We start from the raw sequence: 17,616 nt of genomic DNA, 5'->3' as shown, positions 1-17,616 counted from the left end.
TATGATTATTAGAGGTGTATTTTTTAACCGGAATTGTATAGCTTAATCTATCTGGATTTAGTATTTAATTGGTTTTGAAATATAAAAATCTTATTTCGGCGCATCGGGATAAAAAACGCAATTAAAATTCCACACATTCCGAAAGTCTCTCGGCGCCGGAATAGAAATAAAATATTTCATTCTGAAAAAAATTAATTTCGTCTTGGGAAATATTTTCTCGGTTGACCCAGTTCCCCGTGGCCGCGGCGTGGAGGTGGCCTCTCGCCGCCCGCGCACGGTGTCGGCCGAATTAGAATTTCAAGCGCATATTCGCATACACATACCAATTTGCGTTTATACACATAATCTCGCAGCTTGCGCCATAGCGCGACGCCTACAGCCCCAGCTCTTTGGGTGCGATTACAAAATTGCATCGCCATTCTACGCGCGCGTTCTCCCACACCTCCCCTTGGCATGCGGCCGCTTATACGAGCTACACAGAAAAAAACATTCACACAGCCACTGCACCGGGATTACCTCGTGGCGCATAGCGGGCGCAAATTCGGTCGTAGGGTTTATGCTCTTTATCTATTCACTGCAAACGATAAAAGCCATTCATTATACGAAAATAGCAATCGAAAGCTTGAAATATCTTTATTGAACGCTGCACGCCACACACGTCGAGCAATACAGCACGCATCTCGATGCTGCGATTGTCGAATGGCCGAATTAAAGCCGTATCAGCCGGTAACTGTTTTCGAGTGTGCACCTACGTATCTACCTACGTGCTAGAATTCGTAGGTGTGCGAATAAATGCCGGCAATAGTGCAAACACGAGTGGCACTCACTCTTGATACCATGCGAATGCGGCGAATGGCAAAGTGTAAGCAATAATCACCACATCAGACAGCATTTAATAACCCACGTTATGCCAATTTTGCGATATGGCGCGACGCGAACGTAGATCTGAGTATTAATCAATTTATTCTAGTCTACATTCGCGAAACGTATCAAAACTGACGTAATTATCACCCGAACTGTGATATCATTTATCAGATGCAATTATATATCTTCTTATTATATTCCAGCAATGACAGGCGTGAAATATTATGCTACGAAATACAATTGAATAGATTTATATCTAAATATTAGGGTTAAAAGCATTTACATGTAGAAATTTGGCTATCGGAGTGATTAAGCGAGTATTTAATTTTTTTAAGTAAAAATTTAAAAACTGACTACATTGAGAATAATGCTCGATTCATTACGCGAACTTTAATATCTCAGACACGTACACGCGACGCAAGAAGATAGGACTTTAAGGGGCCGCGCCCGAGGCCGGCCTGATAAATAATATTGTAACGGGAACGGTTTTATCCGTTAAATACGAGCTTCGTTAAGATTCAACGATTGCATGAACATTCCTCGCTGTGAGGCCGCCGCCGCGCCGCGTCGTCTCCCAGCCGCCTGCCTGGATCTAGGCTAGGCGCGCGCTAACCTCGTCGTCGGCGGTGGTGGTGGCGGCCGGGTAATGCCGCGTGAATCTCTTCCCAACGCCGCTCCGTAATGCCGCACGCTTTAACGCCCGCCGCGTTCGCGCCAACCCTCGGCGAACTTTCTTCGAGGATCCGAGGATTAAGAAGTTGTCGTCGTCGATGTCGCGCGGCATGTGCTGCCACAGGGCAGCCGAATATGATCGCAAGTATACACTCTAGATATACACACTCTTCACCACCACATTTTGTGCGGCGCGCTCGACACTTGCAAAAGCCGAAAATACTCTTTCTGCGAACAAGGGACCCGGGCAGACTTTGCGGAACTCTTACCAAATGTTCTCCACGCAAAAGGATCACACGGTTGCTGCAAGAGAAGAGAGCATGTGCTTTATGGCGCTCAGTAAACGAGGATGTGCAGCTTCCCCACGAAGGACCTGCTTCTTCTGGTAGATGGGCGGCGGACTGCGGGCGTAATTACGACGTCCTCTTGTAGTTGCGTGCGAACAACGGTTCTGGCGGATGGCGGAGGGGCCACTTGGCGCCCTCGCCAGAAACCACTCGACGTCGAATAATCAGCTCTACAGTTTCATTTCGTCTTTAATTCGTCTTCGCCTGCGATCTTGACACCAGCAGTATCCCAATTAGGCGCGTCGAAACGCCAAATTCCGCCTGCGTCATTCATTAAATTCTTAGTCTCTAAGTTCGTGTGCAGACTGGTTCAATGTAAATGAAATGCGCACGGCAAGCAAATGATCATTCAAGCTAATTATAATTAAATTCGTCTGTTAGCTGACTTTCTAACATTGTGCTTCTTTCGGTCTTCTATTCCCTAGTGTTTAGTCATTTGTTACTTAACAGACCCGTTGCTCTCATCGCCGGGATAATTAGATCGGAATATTGATTATGAGTGATTGGCAGATCTATTTTTGAGAGTGCAGCGTACGCAGGGGTCGGTCGAAAGGGAAGTAGAACAATTTCCGGTTGGATATGGCACACATCTAATCGTCCTAATCGTTTTTCCGCACTTGTGACTAACAACGACGTCCAATGACAAACGATTGGCCGTGTGGATACGAGCAGCGTGACCCCAATTTCAATTTGCATCGAGATTAAATTATATTTTTTTGATTACCACTCACATGATGATAATCTTTGGAAGGGTTACTTGAAAGTTTCAAATTGGTTTTCCAGGTGCCTGCTTATAGAAATTATCGAAAACAAATTGTTTAGTTACATAATGCGCTTTCGTTATTTATAAACCGTAAACCGGCGCGAAACTGTACGGCGAAACTTTGTTGCGAAACTTTCCGGGTGGAGGTTGTTTCCAACTGTTTCGGCCTACGCAGTTTTCCCTCCTGCACGCTTCTTCGAGCTCTTATACTTGACGTCGAATATGTGCGTGCCGGGTGCGAGGTGCGGTTCTTTATAGTTAAACTTTGAGCGGCTCGTCGTATACTTTTATCTATCGAGCATCGCCGAAGCATGGCGTGGTAGGCTTTGCGCCGCAATTTGTTGTCTCGAGCACCATTCGGAATCGAAATTCTGGGGCGGCCGGAAGAAGAAGTGGACTCTCGAAAAAGTCGCCGTGCACAGTGGGTTTTTCATCCTCCCCTATTACTTTTGATTCGGTCGGACGCCGACGGCTTACAACCGCAACTCACCTGGGATTTACAATTACCGTCCAGCATTAAGTTTTACTGTTTTGGCACCGTTATTCTCGTCGCCAGCGTTGGTCGTATTAAGTCTTTTAATGAGCTCAACTCGCACTGCACATACAAATACATTAAGTCCACGGAGCTTAGTTTTTCAGGGCGCAAAGGTAGTAAAAATATTGCCATGTTAGTAATTTTGCAGTTACTACAGGGAGTAGGGAGTAATGTATAATAGGCGGGTTTTAGACTCACCATTGGCATATGCTTATACATTACATAATTAAAGCTGTTGTCGATAGATATAGAGCGAGAGCCAGTGACGGCCAGACTTTCGTCATTTTAGGAAAGATGAAATATTGTCCATGCGTTTCTCCAACACAGGTAAGAACGATCCCCAATTATGAAACCTGGATCGTGGTTCCTTTGGCAGTTAACAGCTAACAAAGATGTACACTTGATGACCTATGTTTCGTTATTTTAGCAAACTCCATTTTTGCATATTTTGTTCGTAACATTATTATAACATGCGCTGCTCATTGCCAGTCACCTGGTATGGTTCCAACCCTAGCCAGACACCCCTAAAGTATATTATTTTTCACTTTTTACTTTCGTTATATTAGGAAAGCTGAATTTGATACACATTATACAGAGAGCTATAAAACTGCGTTTTCCAGCACGCCAGACAGTTTGGTCGGTTCTATCATCCTGCCAGACGCATTGAAAGTGTATAAAAGTTGCAAAAGTTAAATTGTGTAAACATAAAAATTTCAGAGAATAGTTATTTTATTTGAACAAATATTTAATAATAATCATCACTGTCGTCGATAACTTTGCGATTCGTTCTTTTCTATCTCCTTTAGTTTACGAGATATTAGCAATTGAAATAAAACGTCAAAAATTGAAAAATTGCACTTTTGAGCACTTTCAGTCGCGGTTTCAGTCGCGGTATCGAGAACAATGATAAAAATTAATAAAGATTTGTTAAAATAAAATTACTATTTTCTGAAAATTTCATGTTTAAACAATTTAACTTTTGCAACTTTTAACACTTTCAATGCGTCTGGCAGGATGATAGAACCGACCAAACTGTCTGGCGTGAAAGAAAACACAGTTTCATAGCTCTCTGCATAATGTGTATCAAATTCAGCTTTCCTAATATAACGAAAGTAAAAAAGTTCAAAAATATTATAGTTTAGGGGTGTCTGGCTAGGGTTGGAACCATACCAGGTGACTGGCAATGAGCAGCGCATGTTATAATAATGTTACGAACAAAATATGCAAAAATGGAGTTTGCTAAAATAACGAAACATAGGTCATCAAGTGTACATCTTTGTTAGCTGTTAACTGCCAAAGTAACCACGATCCAGGTTTCATAATTGGGGATCGTTCTTACCTGTGTTGGAGAAACGCATGAACAAAATTTCATCTTTCCTAAAATGACGAAAGTCTGGCCGTCACGGGCTCTTAGTCTAATAGCATTTCTGATGAAATAAAATTTGATTTACAATTTTGTTTTCGCTTAGTATATTTTTCCTCTCAAGTAAAAGTTAAATTCGGTTGGCCTAGTTTGTGCAATATTTTGCGGACATGCATTCATAGTCCAAAACATAAAATTTAGTTAACAGGCTTTTCATGCTTGTATTTTATTTTTCGTGTTCCCATTATTTTTTGTCGTCCTCGAATTAATTTACTAAATATTTAGTGGGCACGAAAATTGTCCGTTTTGCTTAAACGTATGTTATTGTTCTTTGATAATCCGATTGATGTATAAAAATATTCAACATGACATTTGAACCGTCTATGTTTATGTACTGAAGTCTCAAATGACATAAACCTTTGTCGTCTGCCGAAGTTGACGAAACACACGGATTCGCTTTGTGTTAGTTGATTTTTCAACGCAATTGTGATGGACCGTGGATTTTGAAAAATAAAATTTGCAGCGCATTTCCGACTCCCCGTAGGCCATATTCGTTACCTCCATTGTCCGGCATCGAACAATTCTCGGCAAAAAAAAATCGTACCGCGCACAACTTTCATATGCTTCACTGAAAAAAAAAACTCGCCAAATACACGGACGACAACTGCAATTAGAGAGGAAACAATTCGACATTTCATCTACTCACATACGTGGGTAGTATGTGTCGATATCGTCTCGTGCGCTAGCATCCGGTTCAGGGCGCGTAACACGCACGCTAATGAACGACAATTCTTTGCCTCGTCATTTTTCATTAAAATGACTTTTCGATTCTTTTTATGCTCGTCCATGTCTAAATTTAGGTCTGCGCGATATCACTCGCTGCACAGATATAATTGACGGGGCAAATATTACGCGAATGCTTGTAATTGATCATCGTATTACGGCAGGACCATGTCGAATGTTGCAAGTCATATTTTTTCCATGACCGTTGGTCGTGTAGATTTATAACTGCTGTAGTAGGTTTTTCAACTCGCACATGGATCGTACATCTATCCCCCGGGACGCATCTTAGACGTCGGAGGAAACTATCAGGAAGATAGATAAAAATGGAAACTTCCGTGACACATTTGCAATGTATGTGTGAACATGCGAAGCGCCCTCGCATCTCATACGTGTTCGTCGGTGGCAATTTATCACATAACATTTTCAAATACGTTTCGACTTTTAGGCCCCTCAATTGCTTATAGGGTTTTTTTCAAGGCCAATATTTATTGCCGGCGAAAACCCGCTGCATTTGTCGTATTTCATCGCGGATAATAAGACGTTTCTTATTGCACTAAATGTAATAGTTTTGCGAAAATCCGCACAATGCACTTGATTTAAAGCGTGTGCATGCATGGCTCAGATATTGCATGACGAGCTGAAATATTTGGATAAATTTTGGGCTTGGCTGTGGGCTTGGGTCGCTGTAAAATATGCGCGCTGTGTCGCGTGTTTACTATTCATAAAACGGTCGCGAAAGCATCGGCTGTAAAAGTAGTTTACGAGCACTAGAACTATCTGTCATCGTCCATTTAAAATCATAACTGTGTCCATTATAGTGGACCGTCCATTCATCGCGCACTGAAATAAATTCACATGAAAATATCAAAGCTCATAAAAATTACGACACATAATTCAATACTGAAACGCCGACACTAACATCGCGTTTGATCGTAACTCAAAATTGCGATCGCCGAACGGCAGCCATATTCCTGTGACGCGGTCGCAACTATCAAGCTTTGCTTCGATTTATTGTCGCGCCGATTGTGATAGTGATAGCGTCGACTCGTCGGCCAACGGCGATTACCGATGCACTTTGACTCCGGAGATAAATGCTTATCAATGCTGTGAACACGACGATTTTAACCGCCCTGGAAATGAAGGAAAACGTTGATCACATAAAGATATTTGAGAGCGTTGAAAATCTTGCTTTTGTGGCAACAAAACACACCTACTTCCGTGAAATAATTTAACACCCGCACTGGATTAATTTGAATAAATTTGGCCCGTGCGATATTTTAGCACGTATGAATAGGCTTTTCGGGATGAAGAGATAACTTCGAAACGCAAACTTTTCGTAGCGGTAAAAGCGTCAAAAGCCCCCTAATGCGCATCATCAAGGCTCCTTAACAAGGCCATCAAGCGTTGCGGCTGATTACGGCCAGCGCGAGAGTTAAATATATCCCTACCGGAGCGGCGGGGGCACAATCCGCATGTAGTGATGTGGCGACGAGCTGCCGAGCAGCAGCGTGGGCGCAAGACCTCTGAAAGTGATAAAGATGAGGTTTTGCAGCCTGGAGGAGCGTGTAACGAGCGTGCACCTGATGTAAATCCCGTGTTGACGTACGGAGGAGACGGCGGTGGCGGCAGTAGCGACGGCGGTCGGCTTGCAAACGCGCCGCGAAAGTAAAAGGTAACAGCGGCGCTTTATAACCGACGACGGTGGGTGGTAAATAGCCGGCGAGCGTGTGATCTACGGCACCTTCGAGAGGACGACGTCCTGATCCCGAACGCGAAAAATATGCACGCGCGGAACACATGCTCTTCTTCCAGCTCAAGCGCGCTCAGTAAAGTTCACAATTCGAAAGTTTTCGATCGTAAATTTTTATGTTTTCGTTTTAGCAGTGCGATCGTGGCGCGTAAAAGCACTCTGGTGCGCGAAAGGACATGTTTGCAATTGGAGTGTTAAATTTCAATATTCGATTGTGGAGCGAATGAGTGTTTTTAAATTTTTCGAATGAGCGGCAATAAAATAAATTAGTAATAATAAAAAATGCAAATTTAACCGTTTTAGTCGCCCCCAAGTTATTTGCCGACCCTTGCCTTTGAGGCACAAGCGATTAGGCGAAAAAGGAAAACAAATTTTTATTATGCTTCCCCTTGCCACGCTTTCCCATTAGCAATAATATTTATTTCGTAGCGTAGTACTGTTCGTTTCTGGGATTTGAACGCATTCTAGCATACCTTATACGGAGCCAGCGCGAAGTCTTGACTCGTGGCGTAAATTTTACGTTCGTTTTTCTAGCACCATAAAGATTTCCTCGCCCAGGCTACTGATTTCGTTTTATCGTCGGCGTGCACTTCTTCTTTTTGCCTGCTTATTCTTTTCAGCGGAACACGCGTTACGCGTGGGGGTTATAAAGGCGGCTATTCGCTTTATTATCATCCGTTACTATAGCATTAAATAATGCACTTATTATTAGAAGCAGGCGCAGGTCTTCAGGTCCTGCATGCTCAGCGTTTCGAATACGGACCCCGACGCAAAGAAAATATAAATTGACGATACAAGCATAGCTGTGGTGAAGGCGCCGGGAATCGGCGACGTAATTACGCGAATTGCAAAAATATGCAAATGCAATCGTAAATAGGAATTTGGCGCTTAAATTTTTATCGATCGTAAACAATCGGCGCCCAACCGAATTCACCGATTTTTCTCCCCTTTCAACTTCACCCAGCCCCAATCTGCGTACCCATGTAGGTATTTTTTTGCAACGCATATTGTATTTGCTATTTTACTATCGGTATTTATACCTTTGGTCACAATAAAAGTTATGTTTTATGGAGTTCGATTGTGGTGCCGAGCTGTGGCTATCATTCCCCGCCGTGCTATTGTGTTCCAGGACAATGAAATAATTTAAACTCGGATTTTTATTTCTTATTGCGGGCTGAGCTTTCGAACGCATAACGCAAAATTGCCTATAAACACTATAAATACCTGCTGGGCTTTTCCGCGATTTTTATTTGGAACATTTTTAATTCATCGGGAACACACGAATGCGAAATTGCACGAAATGCATCCGTGGAAATTCGGTGAACTTTGAGGTCGTCACCGGGCTCACTATCGCTTAAGTGCATACCGCATTGACACTCCGGGCGCTTGCAGCGATCGTAAAAAGACGAACAGAAGAAACGGTACGGCACGAAGCGTCTCGAGTTAGGTGAGCCGCACATGCTGCATATATCACATAAACGTCGGTATGTTCACTGCTGTTAAATTTTATGGCGAAAGTTAGAAGTAGATCGTTATTTCTATTTCGAAATGTTATTCACTCCTGAATGCACGGCGCACCGAAGCGAATTCTATATTATAACCGTCTGTGCAGCCCCCATCTTTACTAGATCCATTACTTCCGCCACGAAGTGAACGAATAGATTAAGTTCTTTTTCGTACTTTCAGCCGTGTTTGAATATAATTGCGTCAGGTAATTTAGTGTCTATGCGACTAGTTTTACGATTCTTGAATTACGTGATCATTTTACACAGAAAATTGATTTTTATCTTTCGAATCAGATTGAATTTTTGCTACGACAGCAAATGACAAAAATAAATATAAAACATTTACTATATAATAAATAATATCTGTAACGACAATAGTTGTGACATGTTATGTTATAGGAAAGATATTATACATTGAAACATTAAAAATGATATCTGCACTAATGGTTTTCGACCCAGCGCACATCAATTTAATATAAACGTAAAAGTTTACAAAGATCGTTGATAACAATGCCAGCGCAAACACGGTTCGCATGCGTCTAATTGAAAGTTTCATCAATAACTCACTAGCGTTTCATTCGTCATCAATTTGCGCGTGGCAACGATTACACGCGCCGTTCGAGGTTGGCCCCGCTTCGAAGTAACTCGCGAATTCTCCGGATGCAATAATTTATGATAGATGCGCGTGGCACTGCAATGTTTACAACTTGCCCACATTTTGGTAGAGCTCGCGCATGCATCATCGATACATTTCGCTTGCATCTCGTCTATTTATCCGTTTGTGGCCATCGATATAAATCCGCCTCGCTGATGAAACTATCCAATATGTAAGCTTTATTAAAATTAATCGTCCAGCGTGATGAATAATGGCTTTGCAACGAATGGAGTTTGCTCGCGCGGAAGTTTATTTATTATTTTGCACCAGACACACACACGAAAAGGTAGAGCAGGAGTTGCTTCTCTGACGTGCACGCATCTGAAACGAAAGAGTAAATTGAGATTGTAAAAAACGCGTGTTTGCGTGATTTGGTCGGCGGCGGTGGATGATTAATGAAGCGATATGCTCGATTTGGAAGGGGAAAAAAGTCAATTTTGCACGTAAACAAGATATTCGCAAGGCACGCAGAAGAAACATGTTTTCGTTAGCATGTGACTCTGAACGCATTTGGTTTATTTAATTTTCTCGACTTTCTTGGCGTGGGTGTTTACTCACGGCTGGACGCATTCGCTGATGGACTTGTTAAAGTGTAGGAAACGCCAAACGCCAGCCGCACAAGTGAAAGGCGAGAGTGAAAAGAAAAGGTAAATGATTCTATCTGGACGATCTGACTTTGACATCAATAAATCCTCATAATCGATCGAGTTTCTCGAATTCGCAACGCATAGTCCGACTATAGGGTCAGATCGGCAAGTCCAGCGGGCAAACATTGGTTTTCTCCCCTTCGGTTGGCTTTACCTTCGCTGACCCATTAACAATCCTGTCCTTAAAAGCAAACATTTTTTATTCTCAGTTGTCCACATGTGGATTTTATAGAACAATTTACGGTTATAGGAAATTCCAAAACTTTGTGGCAATAAATCGAAATCACTAGTAGGTTAAGAGTTACTATAGAAAATTATACCGACTCACGTTAAAAATGTAAATTTATACTTTTATTAATACGCTCATTTATTGTGGAAATTAATAACGATAATGAGTTTTTGTGTTCGTGACTTGATATTACTTAATACATGTTTTCGTGTTAACAAAATAAAACGTACGTTCAGGATGACGATGAAGATACATTTAGCAACTAATCTACAGGCACTAAACGTAATTATGTCGACGCGTTTTCGCTAAATTAGTTCGGAAACAAGCTCTCGTCGCTCTCGCCTCGTATACCTCGCATAGTCTTGGCGCACATCGTTAGTCCTCAAACATTATCGAAAATAAAGCGAAACGAATGTGTGCGAATTACTCGTCAACCTTCCTGTCAGGACGCGGCGCCTCCACCTCTCCACGCTACGCGCACACACTACTTCTTCTTACTCGCATCGTCATCGCACCTCTTTCGCCGTGCCGTCGCTACATGCTGAATCATTTATAATCCGAAGTGCTGTCACATATTCATTTGTACGAAACGCTGGAGCTGGCGGCGAGGACGCCGCAGATCCGATTCACTATTTAGTTAACTAGAGACTAAATTATATATGCCGTCGCAAGAGATGGAACACGTCAGACGCAAGTATCGCCGGGAGCCACTTTCGCGCATCTCTTTCGCAAACTCGGCCCGCCTGTGCGCTTAGCGACAATTAGTGGCAATCACCTCTCCAGACGAGGAAATTTGGCATTGGTTGAAATACTCGTGCGAATCGGTTGATGCGGTCGAGGGCCGCTTTGCATTCTTAAGGAGATGCTATTTTGCTGACAAGCGCAGCACTTTCAAATGCTCAATTTCGTATTAGTTCTCTCCGACTAAGTGCAATGGTTAAATCAACCCTTTTCCTTCTTTATCCTGATATCTAGAGGGGTATTAAAGTTGAATCTGCGAGGGGATAAGATTTATCTATTACCGTCACATCTTTTACAGATGCAGTTAGGGTTGGAGACTATAAGAGACTATAAAGTATTTCTATTTATCTTACTCGATTAAAACTTCAATTATTCAATCATCCTATAGCTGATAATGAAGTTTCCTCTAGGGGTGGATCAATTGCAGACATTTAACGTTTTTGTTTTGTTGCAGAATGACCGTGGAATATTCTACATCGACGTCTGAGGCTTTCTTGAAGATTTCTTCGTTGGAAGTAACAGACGAAGCGAGTTACAAATGTGAAATAACGTATTTGGATGTACGCGAGAACTGCGATGTCGTTCAAATCATCAAGCTGACAACATACGGTAAGTCAAAATTTATATTTCCTTGAAATGATTATTATTGATAAAGGTGAACACGATTATTCCGTTGTATTACATTTTAATGAAGACTTCAAGGTTGAAACTTTTGCGAAGAAAACTTTTCGTTTATTCACGTTTCTTCATGCATAATTAAATCTTGTTGAAAGCATCAGACATTAAAAATGCACAATCTATAAATCGATACAAAACTATGCGCCAACATCTCAAGTTCCAAAAGAACAGCAGTCAGCTTGAATAAGAATTTATCGTCCACTTTTGTATATTTTAAATTCGCTATTATGTGTATTCCATTATACTTACAAAACATATCGAATAATAAGAGCGATCACGGCGCGCATTTTATCATTTCATACACGTTTGCTAAAAAGCACTAACGGAAAACAACTAAAAGCAAAATAAATCTCTCAACAGAAAGACGCGCGTGTAGTGCTTGCTTGTATCGTGATAGCGTATAGACTAAGACGATTACAAACACGCTGGCCTTTTCAAACAGCAGTAGCGATTGGAAAGTAAACACGAACCAGTTTGAGTGTGTTCCTGCCTTTTCGTGCAAAACAAGTTCTTCTTTGAAATTACAAGCGCTCTATTTGAAAAGTGTATCTGAAGAAAAGAGCTAGCTAATTGCACTGCTTGGCATAAAGAAAATGTTGATACAATCTGTATACGCGTGGCTTTTGTACAGAAAATGCATCAAAACAGCACTTGCAGCCCTCTTCTCGCTGCAATTCCTTATATTCCATTTGTAATGGGGTTGCCCATGGCGCTAGCAAAATCGAACAAATGTTGGATAATAGAGGAATTCGAGATAAAATTTGTGAGCGCATGTTGGTCGTGTCGTGGCCTGACGGCGTGAAAAGGACTATAAAGCAAAGCGTGCGTCAAGGCCGGGCGCGGAGATAAATGTTCGTGTATCGGCTATGTTTCCGGTAAGAAATCACGCGACCAGTCTAGATACGACCCGCCGAGTTTAAACCGACAAATTTCGAAAGCACGCGCGCGCCCGTACCCGCACACACCCGGTCGCATTCGAAAGGTTCGTCCGAATAAGTCCCAACCGCCCCTTCGGCAGCCCGCCCGCGCTTCATATGCTTCGACTGCCGTTCGCTTCTTTTGTATTCGGGCGGTTTGCGTGGCGCGCACGAGAGGGGCTTACAACGCGCGCGCCCGAATCAGTATTGGCTTGATTAATAGCCGCTTTAGAAAAGTTTTTGAATCGGCCCGCTCGACCGCCGTCGGTCGTGTTGCGTCGCGACGCGGGACAGGAACGCCGACCGTGCAACTTGGCTTTTTACTAAATAAATTTGAGCTTTTCCTACGCGGGATACCGACAGATTTTGTTTTTACCTTTTTCTGCGTGTCAACCTTTGCATTTCTGCCAAACACAACATGAAATAACTTCATTGAAGATGGTTACAATATAAATTTATTTAGGTTGACAAGCAGGTTTTTTTTGAAAATATTTCAAAGGGTTTCGATAAACGCATGGTTTTGTCGGGTGTTTATAGTTGGCTAATCAGGTCGCTTGTCGAAAAGCGTTACCTAAACCGCTATGATATGCGTGCCGCACGTATGTGTGGTTTGTTCATATGTGGAGCAAGGGTTTGGCTGCAGACGTATTGAGTAAGAGAGAAATGTTGCGGTTCTAAAAACCTGCCAAATAAATCAGCCCGCCGTCGGATCTTACTGGAAAGTGTTCAACACTGCGACGGCCAAGTGGAAAATCCCTCACGCGATTTATTACGCCGACACCAAGTCGACATAAATCATTTCTAGATATCGCCGAGCGCTTTTTAATTTCCCTACAGTTTGTTCCGGGGAAACACCACACCACGATTCAACATAAGTCCACATCCTTATGTTTTTCTTCGCTTGAATCTTTCGATTCTTCCTCTGTCTGCGTGTTTATTACTTCCTGGATCGGAGATTTTTTGCTTTCAAGTTTGTAACTCGGCCAAGATTCAAGTGTAAATTCCGTCGCCGCTTGATGTAGATGCGCATGTTATTATTGAATGACGCTGACTTGGCGTGAGGTTTCCTTTGCGACATGATTTTGGTGAATGCAGTTGTTCTAACTTAATTAACATCCATTAACAAGTTGAGCGACGGACTGATGTGGGTTCCGTCTTCGGCACGAATTTGCCGACCTTATCTCCATAGTCGCCCGACTGACCATAGGGGAGGTTAATATTCACTTAACAATCTTGGAAGACTTGTCGACGGCAATTAGTTTGCCTCGCTCTCGCGTGTTAATTACCAAGTTGCGATAGGGCCTTGGGGATACCCAGCGCCTGCTGGGGTGCAAAGAAAAGGGAAAGAAACAAACGCCTGCGCATGTGTTTTTGACACGGGATGGAGGGCAATCTTAGACTTTTCTTCCATTCTCCTCGTTTTGCAGCATTAGAGACACGCTGAAATCGTTAGGGCTGTTTTAACTGAGCCCTCCTTAACAGGTGAATGAGTGCGGTCGTTTCGAGCATGGCGGAGTCGGAGAATTATTTAAACGGGATTTGGAAAAGTTACCTCCTAATGGGCGTTTCACAGTCGTGCGATAGAACTGTATCGTCGCCGGAAGTAACAGAGATTAGTTTTACGTTTTTTCTTGTGCACATTTTGGTACACCACTTTGCCCATTTTCCTTACAACCTACGGTAGTGAGTTCTTTTTACTTATACAGCACTTTTCAACTCGAGGAAACTTTGCACGTTCAATTTTCAATTTTATTTATTTCTTAAAAGCAAGTTTCACGACGCAGGCGAAATTATTTCAAGTGCCCGTGCCTTGAAGTAATCGTGTCCTGGCGTCTGTGGCGCACATCTTGCCTCATCTTGTTGCCACTCCACCACATCCCTGCAGATCTAGCCGCATCTCGCCTTCGTACAAGCGCTGGAGTGGCGTCTTGCGGTCGTGATGAATTGCGATCGCTTATACCGAGATGTAAGCGCGGAAGTTGTCGCTCAGACCACGCGCGACCATGGGAAGCTGCGCGGTACACGCGCGCTCATCGCTGAGTGGTGTGAATAATGTTATGAAGTTATTTAATCACGAAGTTGTCGCGGACGGAAGAGCGACGGACGCCCGCCGGCGATCCTCGTCGGCGCGCGCACCAGACTTCATATTCATTAGGACGTGCCGTCATTTGTTCATCCTGGGGGCCGCGTCCGGGACCGGGCGCCGGCCGCGAGCCACCCTATCATTTAACTAGACGCTGATGCTGATTAATTGTAGCGAACCTCAGACAAGCCACCATCCTTCATTCCGCTGTCGAACTGCCAACGGATTGAATAAGCTCATAAATACGCTCGCACCGAAAACTCACCGTGCGGCAAGGACCTGCCGTGGGGGTAGCTACTGATGCTTGAACTACACACGCGCATCTGGTGGCGCGGTTTGCACCTTTTATCAAGGACGCGCCCGCCGGCGTGCAATGGCACAAAGCGCGCGGCGAAAACAACACATCGATCATATTTTTTTTCGTACCCTAAGGTGCAACATTCAAATTAGATGGGGAGAGCGACGGCTTTCCAAAAACACGTGGGAGGACGCATTTATTCAAAAGTCGTGTAATTTCTATTTTCATTTCTATCACGTAATGCCTGACAAATTGCGAAAAATTCGCGCGCGAAAAGAAGTGAATAAATTGTGCGCAATTAAAGCGCTTGTACGGAGGGATCTACAACAAATTGTCGAAATATTTCATTTGCCGGATGCAATGCATTGCTGTCCAAAAGGATTAGATTTAATTCTATCCGATTTATCAAAAATGAGCACGACTATTTACAGGCAACTGTGCCAATTTCATTAGTACATTTTTGAAGCAATTACGCCGTTGTAGTTTGATGGAATTAATATTGATTTATTTAATCTGCCTGATTATACGAAAAGCAAATTTTTGTCAATTTGAAAGTCACTGAATTTCGATTGTAATTCTCTCACACGTATACTCATCAAGCCATTACTCGGCAGTTTCGTCTGAGAAGTGACGTAACGCAGAGCAAATTGCAGCAAGAGATGCAATCGCCCAGCGCGCATTTCGCCGGCTGTTGTGTAATACATGGCACGATGCATGTGGTACCCACCACTACCGCGACGGTGGCGCATTTTATTGCCGAACATAACATCGGCACCGCCATAAACCAGGCGAGCTACCCGCATTAAGCCGCATATCTATTGCAAGACAGCGGCGGCGGCGGCGAATGTGTGCATTTGCGCGCGCTGCATCCAGAAACGCGGCTAACGAGCGAAATTGCGAGAAGTAACTCGGCGTTTGAGAATGCCCCCTGCGCCCGGTGGCTTAATACTCGCACGCGCGGACACGCGGTGTACAACTGGAGCCAAGGTATAGTCGGATTTAAACTTTCGACCCGCACCGTGGAGGCGGACTGCGGCGGAAAATTAGGACGTCTAGACGCTCATAACCGTTTTAATATATTCAAACATTGGGATACGCGGCGGCTTGTGTCGCTAACCGTTTCGGCATTAAGATATTACGGCCGGCGCCTTTGCCAACACCTCTTTTAGCACTCGCACTTAAACTGATGCAAAAATACGAGTGGGGCACATGTGAACGATTTGCAATGTTTATAATATAAACACGGCTCGTTTTAATTGCACTCACAGCGACACAAACGCTGCACTCGGCACGTTTTGTGCCAGACGATTTGAGAGTTTTGCATTTCGTGTTATTTTACTCGCTCGCCCGTTTATTACGGGTTGAGATTAAGATTAGTTAATCATATTTACTCGCTGAGAAATCTCACCAACTCGCTCAGCTTTCAGACCTGAATTAATCCGCTGCCTTGTTATTGTTGTTGTATTCAAGAGCGTGTAATTTAATGTTACCGTTCACGCCGGCTGGAGCGTAAACGTGCGCGTTGAGGGTGGATTTTGGCAATTGCACAACAACAAATCTCGATGTTGCTGACCTCAATAACAGCCGTTTTGGGTGAAGAAATAGGTGCGGTAAGGAAACCACTAACTTATTTGTTAATTATATGCCCTCAAAGCATTCTAAACATGAAGTAGCCGCTTGAAACGTAAACTTTAAACATGTACAAAACAAATTTTGTATTTTTTCGGTTTCAATACATTGCAAAAGTTGATTTCCGTTGATAAAGTAAACTAGATATGTATTTATTTACCCGATGATAACAAAATGTATGAAATGAAGTGCACAAAGCTCAATATAGAATCCGTTTATTGGAAAAATCAGGTAATATCTATGCAAAACTATAAATTGCTTGTGAGCTCAATGAATTCGATTGGATTTTCCGGCTTGTTTCTTTTTTTGCTTAGCCTAGCTTCTTTGTGGGGCTCCCTGAATTTGCTAGTAGTGCACGCATCAGATGGAAGAGTCCCGCTCGTCGACTTTATCCCAACAACAAGCGAGCAACAATCTTAAAAGCAGCGTCGTGTCATCTTTCGCCGGTTCGTCGTCGGCGCGTCTTTTCTCGCAACATTTTTCCGACGTTCTAAAACCTCTTAGGGAGTATTATGTAAATCATTACGTGCTTTCATAATCGATAAAACGCTTTAGCATGTTTTTGTTCGACGTTCATGTTCAACGCCTCGACACTTTTAAACCTTTGACATGAATTTGAATTTTTTTCGAGAATTTTTTATTCTAACATGTTTTTTAATAGCGATAATTTTGATGAAATTCGTTGATGCTTGACTGATGTGCTTTCTTTGTATTTAATTGCTATACCACTGAAATGCGATGGTTTTTTTTGCCAAATTTCCGCTCTAAATGCATATGTTCTATATGAAACGTTTGTAAGCAAAACCGTTGGATTTCGAAATGCTCATTTGAATTTTCCTTGGGCCTCCGGCCCAGATTCGCGATTTCCGCCGGCGGCACAAGTACAAATGTACAAATCTTTTTTAATCCGGCGCCGCCGGCTTTGAATGTTGCATGGCGCGAATGCGGCGCGGCGGTTTTTCGGCGGAGCACGTCACATTACGTACGTTTCGCGCATTGTGCACGAGAAAGAGTTTTCGCATGCAGCCATCCTCCGCATATGTATTCCTATGGCGTGTGACGTTATATTCATGCCGTGTGTGCATCGCATTTCATATAAATGTTGTTGACTCACGCGCGCCTGGATAAGTCGCGCGCTCGCGCCCGCCGCCACCGCC

General features: G+C 43.2%; 1 protein-coding gene across 10 annotated transcripts in view; it reads left to right on the top strand.

The window, feature by feature from the left end:
• Positions 1 to 17,616, top strand: part of nrm (neuromusculin) — a 158,208-nt gene that overhangs the window by 100,491 nt on the left and 40,101 nt on the right. For all 10 annotated transcript variants that reach the window (XM_065304491.1, XM_065304482.1, XM_065304492.1 and 7 more), the window contains exon 3: positions 11,309 to 11,463. In XM_065304491.1, coding sequence (XP_065160563.1) covers positions 11,309 to 11,463 — 155 coding nt within the window. The remainder of the gene's footprint in view (positions 1 to 11,308; positions 11,464 to 17,616) is intronic.

This window comes from Atheta coriaria, unplaced genomic scaffold (genome assembly GCF_025399875.1).
Source record: "Atheta coriaria isolate IRGN ID8LTWV9N9 unplaced genomic scaffold, Caltech_Dcor_3.1 hic_scaffold_6_pilon, whole genome shotgun sequence".
Classification (NCBI taxonomy): domain Eukaryota; kingdom Metazoa; phylum Arthropoda; class Insecta; order Coleoptera; family Staphylinidae; genus Dalotia; species Dalotia coriaria.
Note: the sequence above shows the minus strand (reverse complement) of the source record. Positions and strands in the feature narration are given on the sequence as shown.